General features: G+C 40.6%; 1 protein-coding gene across 1 annotated transcript; it reads right to left on the minus strand.

The window, feature by feature from the left end:
• Positions 1–6,212: 6,212 nt before the first annotated feature.
• Positions 6,213–10,725, minus strand: MED7 (mediator complex subunit 7). The gene is made up of 2 exons (XM_008574425.1): positions 10,648–10,725; positions 6,213–7,218 (listed from the first exon to the last, which is right to left on the minus strand). Exon 2 carries the CDS (start codon positions 7,199–7,201, stop codon positions 6,500–6,502), a length of 702 nt encoding a protein of 233 aa, XP_008572647.1. The 5' UTR covers positions 7,202–7,218; positions 10,648–10,725; the 3' UTR covers positions 6,213–6,499.
• Positions 10,726–14,217: the final 3,492 nt, after the last annotated feature.

A 14,217-nucleotide genomic window follows, 5' to 3' on the forward strand; every position in this document is an offset into this window, starting at 1 on the left:
AAACTCTTATTAATAAATCATCTGTAGATTTATTACAGATGATTGAATTTTCTATATTGACAATCATTTTCTGCATATATTTTCTTTCTTTTCAATTCTGCCTTTTTTCTTACCTTATTCTATTAAAAGAAATCTAGTACATGTTTAATAGGAGTTTTGATAGCAGACATCCTTGTTTTATTCCAACTCTCTGAGAAAAGGTTTTATGTTTTCACCTTCGGTATAATGCATACTATAGATGTTATGGAGCTACCATTTATTATATTATGACAGTTCTCTTCTATTTCTAACTTTCTAAGAGTTTTTTTATGAATGGATGCTAAATTTTATAAATGCCTTTTCCTCATCTGTTGATATGATCAAGTGATTTTCTTTCTTTAATCTATTATTGTGATAAATTACATTAATTAATTTCTATTATATATTCCGGAGATAAACAGAGATTGGTCATAAACCATTACCTTTAATTTTTATATATTGTTGGGCTCAATTTGCTAATACTTTGTTTATATTAGCCTCATAAAAAGAGTTAGAAAACATTTTTTTTTTTGTCTTTTTCCGTGTCCGGCAACAGATCGCAACCCTCAGTGTTGCCCCCGTACCGGACCGGGGACCGGCAACGGGATTGCAACCCTCGGCGTCGCTCCCGCGCCTCGCTCAGCCAGTGAGCGGGAACCGGTCTGCATGTGGGATCCGAACCCTCGGGCGGGAGCGCCGCCGCACTTCCCAAGCGGCGCACTATCCAGTGCGCCACCGGGCCGGCCCAGAAAACATTTTCTGTTTTCTATTTTGTGAAAGAGGCGGGAGCGCCGCCGCACTTCCCAAGCGGCGCACTATCCAGTGCGCCACCGGGCCGGCCCAGAAAACATTTTCTGTTTTCTATTTTGTGAAAGAGGCGGGAGCGCCGCCGCACTTCCCAAGCGGCGCACTATCCAGTGCGCCACCGGGCCGGCCCAGAAAACATTTTCTGTTTTCTATTTTGTGAAAGAGTCTGTGTAAGATTAAAATTGTTTTTGATTGTTTGTATGTGTGTATGTGTGTTTCTGGAGATATTTGGCAGACTTGCCAGCAAAGCTATTTGAACTTGAAGTTTCTTTGTGAGAAGATTTTGACTACTAATTATTTTTTCGAAATCATTACAGAACTATTCAGGTTTCCTGTTTTTAAAGTAGTATTGGTAATTTTCTAAGAATTGTCCATTTTGTCTAAATTTTCAAATTTATTGAGATAGTTATCCATATTTTCTTATTTTTACCATCTGTAATATCTATAGTAATGTCCCTTTTTCATTTCTGCTATTGATTATTTGTGCCTTCCTCCTTTTTTTTTAATCACTCTCCTCTGAAAGTAGTGGTAACTCAGAGCCCCAGGCTTAAGCACCACTTAAACCTCCTGGGCACCCCCGCAGCCCTTTCAGATCAGATGGTTGTACACAGATGGTTAGCAGTCTGAGACCTGACTATGTTGATTGGGGGCAAATGAGTTTCAGAAAGCACTAGGTTGGGTTTTCTCTTTCATTCCCAATGTTAGATGATACCTACGCTATGTGATGGGTACTATTAATTACCACAGCTAAGGAAATAGTTTCGTGGATGTTAACATGCCAAAGCAAAGCTACACAACTAAATAGTACAGCCCAAATTTTAGCATTCTGGGGTGTTTTTCAACACCAATCAATTCTCTGATCAACAGATACCAACTGGATATCTAATAATTCAGTTCATTCTGATACTAACCCCAGAGTTAAGGTATTGTAAGTCAGGGTATCATAAGCAGTGCCTCTGGGTGCCCCTCCTCCTCTGTAACTGGCTACAGACTCTTAAACTTGAGGTAAGAGTGCCACTTACTGGTAGCCTCATCACATTGCAAATTTGAAACCAGTTCTTAAATCGTTAATTCAGTAGGGTATACGTGTATAGAAATATCACGTTGTGCTCCATAAATATATAATTATTTGTCAAGTAAAAATAAAACTTCTAAAAAAAGACTCAATTGGAAGGATACCAGTTGACTTTTGATAGCTTACTATGTAGTACCAGGCATTGTGCAAAGGGCTTTGTAGCCAGTCATTCTTTTTTTTTTTTTTTTGGCGGCTGGCCAGTACAAGGATTGAACCCCAGACCTTGGTATTGTCAGTGCCATGCTCTAACCAAGTGAGCTAACCAGCCAGCCATTATCTCTATTAATCCTTGAACAAGCCTTTGAAGAAGTTTCTATAATTTTTATTTCTGTGATTTTTATTAGTAGGTTTGTGAAAACACCCCAGAGCATAGGATCCAAACCACTTAGATTATGGTCCACCAGATAAATCCAGTCTGCTGTCTGATTTTGTATTCCCACAACTAGGAATGATTTTTACATTTTAATTGGTTGAAAAAAGATCCAAAAAAAAAATATTTCACAAGTGACAATTGTTGAAATTCAAATTTCAGTCCATATATAGTTTGTATTGGAACATAGTGCTCTTATTTACATATTGTCTATGCTGCTTTCCTGCCATAGTAATTAAGCATTGCCAACAGAGACTTCAGTCCTGTATCATGTATTTATGAGCATGAACTTTAGGGTCAAAATTCTGGATCCCACTCTTGGCTTCAACTACTTATTTACCTATATGACTTATTAACAATATGATAGAACAGACAGGCACTAACGTAGGGAAGTTTGAGTACTTAGTCTTTGAAACCAAGATGCCTGGCTTCAATCCTGGCTCTGCCACTAGCTGGTTGGGTGACCTTGGGTAAGTTACATAATATCTCTGAGCCTCCACTTCCCCATCTGTAATATGGGTATAAAAATAATATTGATTTTATTGCGTTGTGAGGATAAAACACTTTATGTATGTAAAGTGATTAGAACAATGCCAGCAATTGCTGTATGTGTTTGCAGTTGACCTCCCATCAGATTTAGGATAAAAACTGAACTCCTTCCCTTGGCCCTCTAAATCGTGTATGTCTGCCCTCCATCCACTTATCTAGCTTCAACCTCCTCTCTCACTACATTGCAGCCGTAATAGTTTTTATCCTCAAATCATGCCAACTTTTTATTTCATGAGACATTTGCACTTGCTGTTCCAGTGACCTTAGCACCCAGCATAGATCTTTACTCAAATACAGCATGAGTTAAAATTGCCTTCTAAAGCCCTTAACAAATGTGAACATATAAACATACCTTGAAAAGAGAAGATAATGTGGATAATATGTTTTGAGTAGACAAAAGAAACATAATTTGAAGGATTCTTCTGAGGGTACTGTAATGGCTGGGTGGTTAAGGCAAGAACTTACTATCTTCAAAAATTAGCTCCTTTGTTTTTTATTATCTTCCATTTTCCTTCCCACTCCCCACACACCCAACACCCAAATCAGTGTGGAGGGCCACAATAAATATTCATTAAATTAATATAGTGAATAAATGAATGGTCAGGGGAAAACTACTCTTATATAGATGAGGGGAATATAAATTTGTACAATCTATTTTTTTTCTATCAAAAGTTTACATGTGCTTAACTTGAGGGGATATTTACAGTATTGTCAACTCAGCACTCCTTCCTTCCTCTGAGATGGACTGCCTCTTCCATACATGGACATAGCGGGGACTGTCAGTTCTTACAAGATCTACATCCCAGCTGATTGGCCATTTGGAATCAGGTATGCAAACCCTAATTCCTCATGCTTAGCTGGCTAGCTTTCCCTCGGTTTTTTTTTAAGTTTGTATTTCACAAATAACTCCCAAACAGTGGTAGACACAGAAAGATTTAACACTTGGGAACTTTTACCAGCCATGTTCTCCATCTACATCATTTAAAAAGTTGGTTTGTAAAGAGAATGAAGTTAACAGGGAGGGTATCCAAGGCAACCAACTAAAACTCCACCTAGACCCTTTCTATCCTCCTCAGTTTCGATGTTCAACTTATCCTTCAATCAAATAACACCCCATATCCTTTCAACAAATTCATCTTTTTGCTTAAACTACTTCAAGTAGGGTTTTTGTCACCAATAATACAGCACAGATTAATGCAACACTCTTTAACCACTGCACAGGAGAATTACCTGCAGATTTCTTAAAACGAATGCCAGGGCCCCAATTCAGAAAAATGAAATCAAAATCTGGGGCCTGGACATTGGTCATTTTAAGAACTACTCAGGGGATTCTTCCAGATTATTTCACTTTCATGAATCAATCTTTCAGGATTGTTCATTATGAGCAAATGTGCAGAGATGTATTTTAATCCTTATATGACTAAAAGACCTTGTATAAGCTTTTAAACCTGTGGCAACTATGAGACCATTAACGCATCTTCATTCCACTGTTAATAGCAAGAGTTCACATCAGAACCCTTTAAGAGTGTATGTCAGGTCCCACTCACAGACCTGCAAGATCAGATCCTCCACAGGCCTAAATTGAACATTGCTTATGGCATTTTAATCCCTCAGTGTTCTGCCCCCCAACACATAAATTCATATACAAATTACTGTGACTCTTCCTGCTCCCTCACAGGGGGATGGGGAGTGCTCCCCACTTCAATTGAAGCTTGAGAGTGCCTGGACTCTTTCCTCTGGAGTCTCTGGAACCCAAAGGTCTATAGCAAACACATACCAGAAAAAAGCAAAAATTGAGATTGGTCAACTAGCTATTTGATGAAGAGGTGTATACTTGGGAACAGCCTACATTCCCAAGATTTGTAAAGGAAAAGGATGAATCTTTCACCTAGGAGAATTGGCCTGCAGCCATTTTAAACATTTTAATCTCCACGGCCAATGACACCTTTATGGAACAAATCCCTATGCTAGAAACCTGGGGCTCAGGGAGGAATCAAAAGTGGACATCTGGGAAAAGGTATTGCCTCCATCGGTAGTGCCTAATATTGACCATGCATCAGAATCACGGAAGCCTTGTTAAAAACACAGCTTGCTGGGTCCTACCCTCCGAGTTTCTGGTTCAGAAGGTCTGGGGTTGGTCCAAAGAATTTTCATTTCTAACAAGTCCCAAAGTGATGCTAATGCTGCTGGTCCAAGACCACTGAGAACCACTGGCCTACATTAAGAGAATGGCAGGTAGAGGTCCTCAGATATAAGGCCAGCTCTCCACCAAAACCTTGGTGGAGGAAGGGTAGAGGGGGAAGAGAAGAAAGTGCAGAAATAAAGTCTCAGTACTCAAAACAAGTTTATTTCTTGCTCACATAAAGTCAAATTAGCTGGGGGAAGAGGAGTGAACAAGAGGACCTGGTCCTTACAGTCATTAAAGGACTCAAACTCACTGAATCTTTGCCATTTTCAAGTAGCTTCCAAAGTTATTTCGGCTGTGGCCATCCAACCAACAGATTGAAAGAAGAGAATGGAGGATCATGCAAGAAATTTTTATGGGATAGGCCTGGATTCCTACACCCATAATCCACTGCCCAGAACTTTGTCACATGGCCTCACACAGATGCAAGGACAGTGGGGAAATAGTCCATGGCTGGGTAGCCATAGCTCAGTAACACATCTCAAAGGGAAACAAGAATCTTTAGTAGACATCTAGCAGTATCTGCCACCAAACTCTTTTCCCATTGCAGGATTCCAGCCTTAAGCAAGTCTAAGCTTAGCTTTAAAGAAAATGTGTAGTTAATTACATAGCCATCTTAAAATGAATATTTATAACTAAAATGACCAAAGGACTTATTACCTGAGTGACTAAACAAAAAACTAATGGGACCATTAACCCCACACCCAGGATTCCGTCTAGGATAGGAGAAGGGGCTGAGATGGTGGGTTTACAGGGACAGTCACGAGGAAAAATAAAGTTCCTGTTTTATAACTCTACTGGGCACCTCTCTTTTAACATGTTACACTACTTTTTTGGAGATTAAGCAAAATTTTTAATGGAATATGTCTAAAGATTTCATAATTTCACATTTATACAGCTTGATATCCTTTATTATCTTTTTTTTCCCCCCTTTTTTTTGTCTTTTTTACTGACCGGTAATGGGATCGCAACCCTCGGTGTCACGCCCGTACTGGGGACCAGCAACGGGATCGCAACCCTTGGTGTTGCACCCACACCGCGCTCAGCCAGTGAGCGGGAACTGGTCTCCACATGGGATCCGAACCCTCGGCGGGAGCGCCGCCACGCTCCCAAGCGGCGCACTCTCCAGTGCACCACCGGGCCGGCCCCCTTTATTATCTTTAAAGCAAATGAAATATCTACTTTTCAAGGATGAAGGCTTGCTATTATTGAGGATATCTTCGAGGTTTTACTATAACTCCAAAAATAGGAATGTCCCACACTACAGCAGGAAACACTTTGCTTTTTAAGGTGATTATTCTTAATGCAGGGGTACTCATATGCCTACTCTTGTTACACAGTGAAATTACTGCCCATGACATCTCCTAACCAGAAAACTTGGACAGTCAAGATAAAAGGTGTTTACATTTTTACTTACACCTCTTTTAAGACTGTCCAAAACAAAATAAACTAATATATGATGCTATTCACCAAAAGAAAAATAGAAAAACATCCTTCATGGTCTTTCATTCATTTCATCAATTAGGACACACAAGGCAGCATCTTTCTCTATAATCTGGTCTCTCCTATGACCTGAATTGTCTCTTTGTTGTTCATTCTGTCCAGTATAATTATTGCTATCATCAGCATCCATTGGTTCAGTTTTTACTCTCATCCCTGCTTCTGAGTGGGGCAAATCATCAGGCAAAGAAGCCAAGCAATTTTGAATCATCTCAATTACGCGTTCCAGGTGCTTCTGAAACCTCTCTGCTGTTTCAAGCCGTTGTCGTTTCTGGACCTCCATCATGACTCTCAAGGTCTCTCTTGCTTGGTGGGGTCGGTATTCATTTATAAGATGATGCACGTGTACAAAAAGCAGCTTAAGATCTTCTAGCTTCTCTTCTCGTTTCATACTCCCAGGGCTCCTTATCAAGATATCTAAAAGGTCCAAGAAATTAATAAGGATAGACATATTGAGTTTTCTCAGTTCTTTCTTATGATCAAAGTGTATGGGATGAAGCCGTTCAATGCCTTGACTTTCTAGAGGGCGGATGATAAGATCATCACATTGGAACTGATTGCCAAACATCATATAACTGTCTTTTATTGGTGGCGGAGGCTTGGGAGCTAAGCCTTCCTGAATATTTTCGTCTGTATATTCTTTGATGTACTGCATTGGAGGTGGAGGAAGTGCACTCACTTGCTGTGGTTCACCCATTGTGGAGGATCAAGAACCTACAGAAACAGACCAAAGATTTAAAGGAGAGCAACAAAACAAACCTGTCACATTTGCTGACTACAGAGACAATATTTTCTTCCTTTTCTTATGGCAGTTTGGGGCCCTGGACAAGATGATCGCCTTAGTTTCTAAAACTAACATTTACAACAGTGAAAGGCTGCCATCTTTTTCTAATTAGGAATTACATCCTCAACTACTCACATATTTTTCCTTTTCTCCTTAATACTTTCATCAGCATAAAAAATATGCTGTAGAATCTTTTCATCTATGAAAAAAATCTTATGGATTCTACACCCCTCACCAGTTATGCTCCATTTCTCTACTCCTCTCTATAGCCAAGCTACACATGCTGTCTCCCAATCTCATGTCACAATCACTTTCGTTTTATATTATAGATTGACTTCCAAAAAGCAAACACTTATAACTCAAACACCTGGAAAAAACTGGCATTGCTAAATACCACCCACCTGGTATTATCCAACGTTCCTGATGAAAAGATCCAATTCCGTACTTTTTTCCACAGTGTACATTACAATTTTATATGGACACAATGACCTTTCTACATCTACCACAAAAATTTCAAACCCAAATTTAAACCCAGTATCTCCTATGACCTCAATAACCTCTACTTATTACATTTAAAGCCTAAATGTATCATTTTCTAGTGCTTTTAGACTGATCTTATCAGAATGTCAGGATATATCCTCCAACATGAGGTGGGACAAGTAACAAACTGAAAGCAATATTATACTCAGAATTTGTGAGGTCATCAGGGCAGCTGTGAGGCAGCCCTGAGTTTCCACCAAGCCACAGTGGTGCACAGAATGATGCTGAGAGTCAAGGGGGCAGTAGCCATGGACAACATGAGTTACTGCAACTAAACCAACCCACAATTCACCTGTACATTTACTTATGTCATTCAACCTGGCTTCAACTCCCTACCGCTCCAGTAAAATTGCTCAAAGTCATCAAGAATCACCACATGACCAAATCCTATGGGTATTTTTCTGAGTTCCCCTTACTCTCTCAGCAGGGCTTTCTTCCTTCTCAACACACTCCTGTCCTCCCTCACCTCCAACATTCATGTCTTTCTGCTACCTCACTGGCCACTCCCTCTCAGTCTCCTTTACTGCCTCTGCCTCTTCAAACTTTAATGTTGGTGTGCCTCAGAGCTTTGGTTTTTTCATTTGTCTTACTGGCAGCTGGCCAGTACGGGGATGTGAACCCTTGATTTTGGTGTTATAACACCATGCTTTAACAGAGATTTTTTAATATAACGGACTATCAAGATTTCAAATATTCCATCATTCAACAAATATCAGAACCCCTCTTATGTGTCAGGCTCTAGATCCCAGAGGTCACATTCTTCTTTCAAATTCTTCACAGTGGTCATCCCAGTTTTAGAAACAGGCCCTTGGCTATTCTAGCACAGCAGGGAAGCCTTCTGAGGTGGAGAGCACTCACTCACTACACCTCTCACAATAAAAGCCACTATCACAACTACTGCATAATTCTCTTAGATGCTAGGCCAATACCTTCCAAGAGAATACTGGGAAGTTCTCATACACAACTCATGGAAAAGAAAACAAATACATACAGCCACACGTCAGTTAATGACAGGGACATGTTCTGAGAAATGCTTCTTTAGACAATTCTGTCATTGTGCAAACATCATAGAATGTACTCACTCATACAAACCTAGATGGTATAGCCTACTACACACCTCCAGCAACATAATCTTATGGGACCACTGTTGTATATGTGGTCCACTGTTGACCAAAATGTTCTTATGCCGTGCACAGCTGTATATTTGGAATTTAATCTGGCAATATCAAATTTTAAGCACTAATATTCTTTGAACTAACAATTCCACTTCTAGAAATTTATCCTATAAAAACACTGGTACAAGTATACACAGATGTATACAAGGATGTTTAGTGCAGCAGTGTTTGAAAAGAGTAGGAATAGTTGTAAACAATACATTCCTTCATCAATATGAGGGCTGGATAACATACATATCTATAAAATACTATACATCCATTAAGAGAAAAAGGGTAGGAGAGTGTTTATAAACACTTGTGTATTGTTTCAATTACATGTAACATGCTTTAGTTGCAGATAGTTGCAACTTTTTAAAACTCTTAATTAACATCAATTCAGATTCACCGAAAAGTTGTATGAATATGCAAAGAACAATTTACATTCTTCACTCAGATTCTCCAAATGTTATTTTTTTCCCTCATCTGCTTTATTGGTCTCTCATCCCTTTACCCCTAACTACTTCAGTGCGTATTCCCAAAACAAGAATGTTCTCTTCTAACCACGGCATAATTACCAAAATCAAGGAATTACCTTCGATCTGGTACCTCAAGATAAAATTTTAGATATTCCAGGTTTCAGCCCACTGAAGGCTTTTTAGATTGGGAGTTCTGTTCTGTGCTTCTCTATACCATGTGCATTCCTCCATCGAAGTTGTTATTCCGAAGGCCTACTATATGACAGGCACCACTGTTTTATACCCTCTCTTATGTAGTCTTCATAACAATTCTGAATTGAGTACTATCATCAGTTTCATTTTAGAGATGAGGATCCCAACCGTCAACGAGGGGAAGCGCGGACCAGATTAAACGACTAGTAAACAGCATAACAGGAATTCTTCTCCCAGGTCCTCTTCAGCTCCAAAGCTCAAGCTCTCTCAAATCTCTAAACCATGAAGCTTCTAACTGTACAATAAGAACTTGACACATTACATGGTTTCTCTATACCTCTCTCGATTGAAATTTTCAAAGGCGATAGACGTATTATTTTAGTAAAACCAGCACCAAGCAGGATAGCCGATTCTCAGACTCAAGACCCACCTTCCAGCTTGCCCCACAGAGGGTGAGTGGGATGTGGGGGTGGACACTTCACCAAAAGAAAGGTATTCCAGGGTCCTACCCCCTGAAATATGACTCATGTTGTCTACCGTGAACGGGGCCGCCGGAATGTCAGTTTTAAAACTTCTCCAGATGAACGTGACTTTGATACTTGGGATCTACGCCCTCCCCACGCCCCATGAACTCAGCTATTTCACAACTGCTCCCACAAGGAGAGGAGCCGGGATGTTCTCCTCACTTGACCAAGGGCGGGAACGAGCAGGTGACCCGCCCAGGTCACACAACTTAGAAAACCAGCGGCGCGGGCGCTCCCAACCTCCACCCGGGGGAAGCCCGGCGCCGGCCGCGCCTTGGACACCTTCCGCCCAGAGGTCCAACCCGGGGCCTCCGCGAGCGGCGGGGAGGCCGCGCTCCCACAGGGACGGGGAGAGGAAGGCGGGCGAGCGCCCGCGGGGGCCGAACCTCGCCAGGCCTCCCCCGTTCCCAGCCCGGCCCCCGGAAGGAGAAACGCACGCCAACAAGGGTCCCAAATCGTCGCCGCCCACTCACCTCAGCTTTTGGTTTACGGGGGTAGTTGCCTTCGCCACCGCAGCTGAAATCCGACTTCCGGTCTACAGCTCTGGAAAGAAGCCTCCGGTGCTGTCCTTTGATTGGCTGTGAGAGCTGTCCTTTAACCGAGGCTATAGTCCCGCCTCAGGCTTATGGCTTGCTATTGCGCCTGCGCATATTCTCCATTGACCGTCCCTCCGCCCGCCTCTCCAGCACCTCTTAGGGAGGTATAGAACCCTGCAGGGTTTGGAGTGGGTCTCTTTGTACTTTCAGTTAGTAAAAGTAGCAGCTGCTGCCTCTGTTCCTTTCTCTTTTTCTTTTTTTAACACTTAAAATTAAATAAGATATTATGCCTTGCATAAAAATTCGAAAATAATAAGCAGTATTTTAAAAAACGATACTAACTCTAATTCCTGTGTCAAAAACAATGTTTAAAAAATGAAATTGGACTCTTGTCTGCTATTTATATATTGTTTAATCTGATAATATTTGTGCCCATGATTGGGAATCAATAATATGTTCTGAATCTCCATTTCTTCGTCATCCAATCATTTTTATTTTCATTTAGAAATTCAGAGATGTCTATTATAAGATTTACAGGAAACAAATTACCAAATTTTAAAAAAGAGAGACTTAACGTTTTCTTTTGGAGTGTCATAAATTTCCGAATTGGTGGTAGTCTTATAAAGAGCATGCTGCACATATAAAAGATTGTTATTCTGATAAAAGTTTTCAACTTTACCTCTTTAAAAGTAAGATTCTTTGCTTTCATTTTATTAAAATTTATGCAGGATTCCAAACATATACAAAGTAGAGAATATATTCATCATCCAACTTCCACGATTATGTTTATAGACATCATTTTATCTATAAATATTCAGCATGCATCTCTAAAAGATAAAAATTTATTTTTTTAACATAACATAACCACAGAACCATTGCCTCATTTAAAATAAATTAATAATTCTTTAATATCATCAAATATCAGCTCAGTATCTGAATTCTCATTCTCTCGGGTTCCAAATAAGGTCTACCCTTTTCTACTGACTGATGTATCTTTTAATTACCTTTTAATCTATAGGCTCCTTTCCCCCATCTTAATCCCCCCACTCCCATTAATTTATTCACTGAAGAAATCTATGCAATTTTGAGCATACCTCAATCATGCTTTTCTCCCCACCCCTGACACCAATATGACTCACACAAGTGACTTCCAGTGGTCATTCTCAGCCCTTATTTTACTCTACCTGTCTGTAGCATTAGGCACATTTCATCATTTGGATTGCCCGAGGACTCAACTGACCACTACCCACTAGCCACTTCGCAGTCAGGTATCATCCAGGTGATACATCTAGGTAATGTCATGCAGGCCCTGGAGCACCCTCTCTTCTGTACTGCATACCCGCATATCCAACAGTATTAGACACCTCTACTCAATTGCTCTTCACCCAGTTGCGGAGGCTCACATCTAGGGAGTGATGTTTTCCTCCTTTTTCTCCCATACTCCACCGAAACAACCATACTAGCCTGTTCCATTAGTTATATTTAAAAATAAATATATAAGTTCCAAATATGAGTAATTTTCACCATCCTCACTGCTACTGAGCCACGACTATCTCTCACCCGGACTTCTGAAATAGCCTCCTAACTGATTTCCTTGTTTCCTCTTCAGTCTTCCCTTAAGTCTGTTTAACTACACTGTCTTAAAATACAAGACTGGTCTTATTATTCCTCTATTCAAAACTCTCCACAGCTTTCTATCACGTTTAGAATAAAATCTGACATCCTCCCCATGGTCTACACAAGGCCCTACAAAATTGCCAAGCACACTCCCGCCTCAAAGTCATTCACTGTATTTGCCTTGAACACTCTTTCCATAGATATTCTTATGCCTCACTTCCTCACTTCTTTCAGGTCTCTGGTCAAATGTGATCACCTCAAACAGATCTTCCTGGGCCACTCTGTACACAATAGCATGCCCCCAAATCCCATGCTATGGGTTGTCCTTGCTTCATAGAACTTCTGATCCGAAAGCATCTTACACAGTATATTTATTTATCTATTTTTTATTGTCTTTCTTCGCCATCAAAATATCAGGTGTAAGAGCATAGAAACTTTGTTTCATCACTGCTGTATTCTCAGAACCTAAAACAGTGCCCGAAATTGGTAAGCGCTCAATAAACATTTATTGTGTAGTAAAATGAATATAATCATCATTTTCATGTGAATTCATAGTGTGACTTTGATGGATATACCACAGTCTATTTAGCCAAAGACCTACTGTGTAAATTATTTTTCTATTTTTGCTATTGTAAGTACACTGGGTGATGAGCATCCTGGTGCATATATATTTGTGCATGTGTCCAATTTTTTCTTTGAGGTAAATTTCTAGGAATGGAATTACTGGACTCAAAGTTGCAGTTTCTTACAGTTAGTGGCGGGATCGAGACTAGCATCTAGGAATCTTGACTATCAGTGTCATGTTCTTTTCAATAAATTTCAAATGAATAATGGCTATGAAATCCCTATCATGAGAGGGCCTAGTGAAAATATGGGGTGCGGGCCGGCCTGGTGGCGCACTGCTACAGTGCGCCCCTTTGGAGCGTGGTGGCGCTCCCACCGGGGGTTCGGATCCCACATACAGACTGGTTCCCACTCACTGGCTGAGCGAGGTGCGGGCGCGGCACCGGGGGTTGCCATCCTGTTGCTGGTCCCGGTCTGGTGCGGGCGCGACACTGAGGGTTGCGATCCGTTGCCGGACACGAAAAAAGACAAAAAAGGAAAAAAAAAAGGATCCCACATACAGACTGGTTCCCACTCACTGGCTGAGCGAGGTGCGGGCGCGGCACCGGGGGTTGCCATCCTGTTGCTGGTCCCGGTCTGGTGCGGGCGCGACACTGAGGGTTGCGATCCGTTGCCGGACACGAAAAAAGACAAAAAGGAAAAAAAAAAGAAAATATGGGGTGCAATAAATGTTTATTTATGTGGTTGTAATTACAGAATCTAAATGGAAAGTTTATTCCTTAAAGATGACTACTATAGCTTAACAAGGAATACATTCATTCAACAAATCTTTATTGTGTGTCTATTGGGCCAGGCACTGGTCTAGAAGGTTAAAAAGACAGACGAAAGCCCTGCCTTCTAGTAGAGAGACACACGCAAGTATACAAACAAATCAAAATTTCAACTAGTGAAATTATGGGTGGAAAATAATACAGATTAATGTGATAGTAACATGTTTTGGGGAGTAGCTACTTTATAGAGAGCGGTTGGAGTAGCCTCTCACCAAAGGGAACTTTGTTTTTTGTTTTTGTTTTTGCTTTTTATAAACAAAATTGATTATACATATTTATGTGATACAGAGTTGAATATCAGTATCTGTGTACAATATGTAATGATCAGATGAGGATAATTAGTATATTCATCATTACAAAACGTAACCATTCTTTGTGACTCTTTACCAATTTCTTGCTAACCCCCCTTCCCCTCTCCCTTTCCCCTCCCCCTTTCCCACCTCTACTAACCACAGTCCCGTTCTCTCCTTTTAAAATTCAGCATATTATTGTGATT

Source organism: Galeopterus variegatus, unplaced genomic scaffold (genome assembly GCF_000696425.1).
Source record: "Galeopterus variegatus unplaced genomic scaffold, G_variegatus-3.0.2 Scaffold1046, whole genome shotgun sequence".
NCBI lineage: Eukaryota > Metazoa > Chordata > Mammalia > Dermoptera > Cynocephalidae > Galeopterus > Galeopterus variegatus.

Bases quoted from the DNA above. Each gene is read 5' to 3' on its own strand.
- MED7 (XM_008574425.1), bottom strand. From the start codon at position 7,201: ATGGGTGAACCACAGCAAGTGAGTGCACTTCCTCCACCTCCAATGCAG.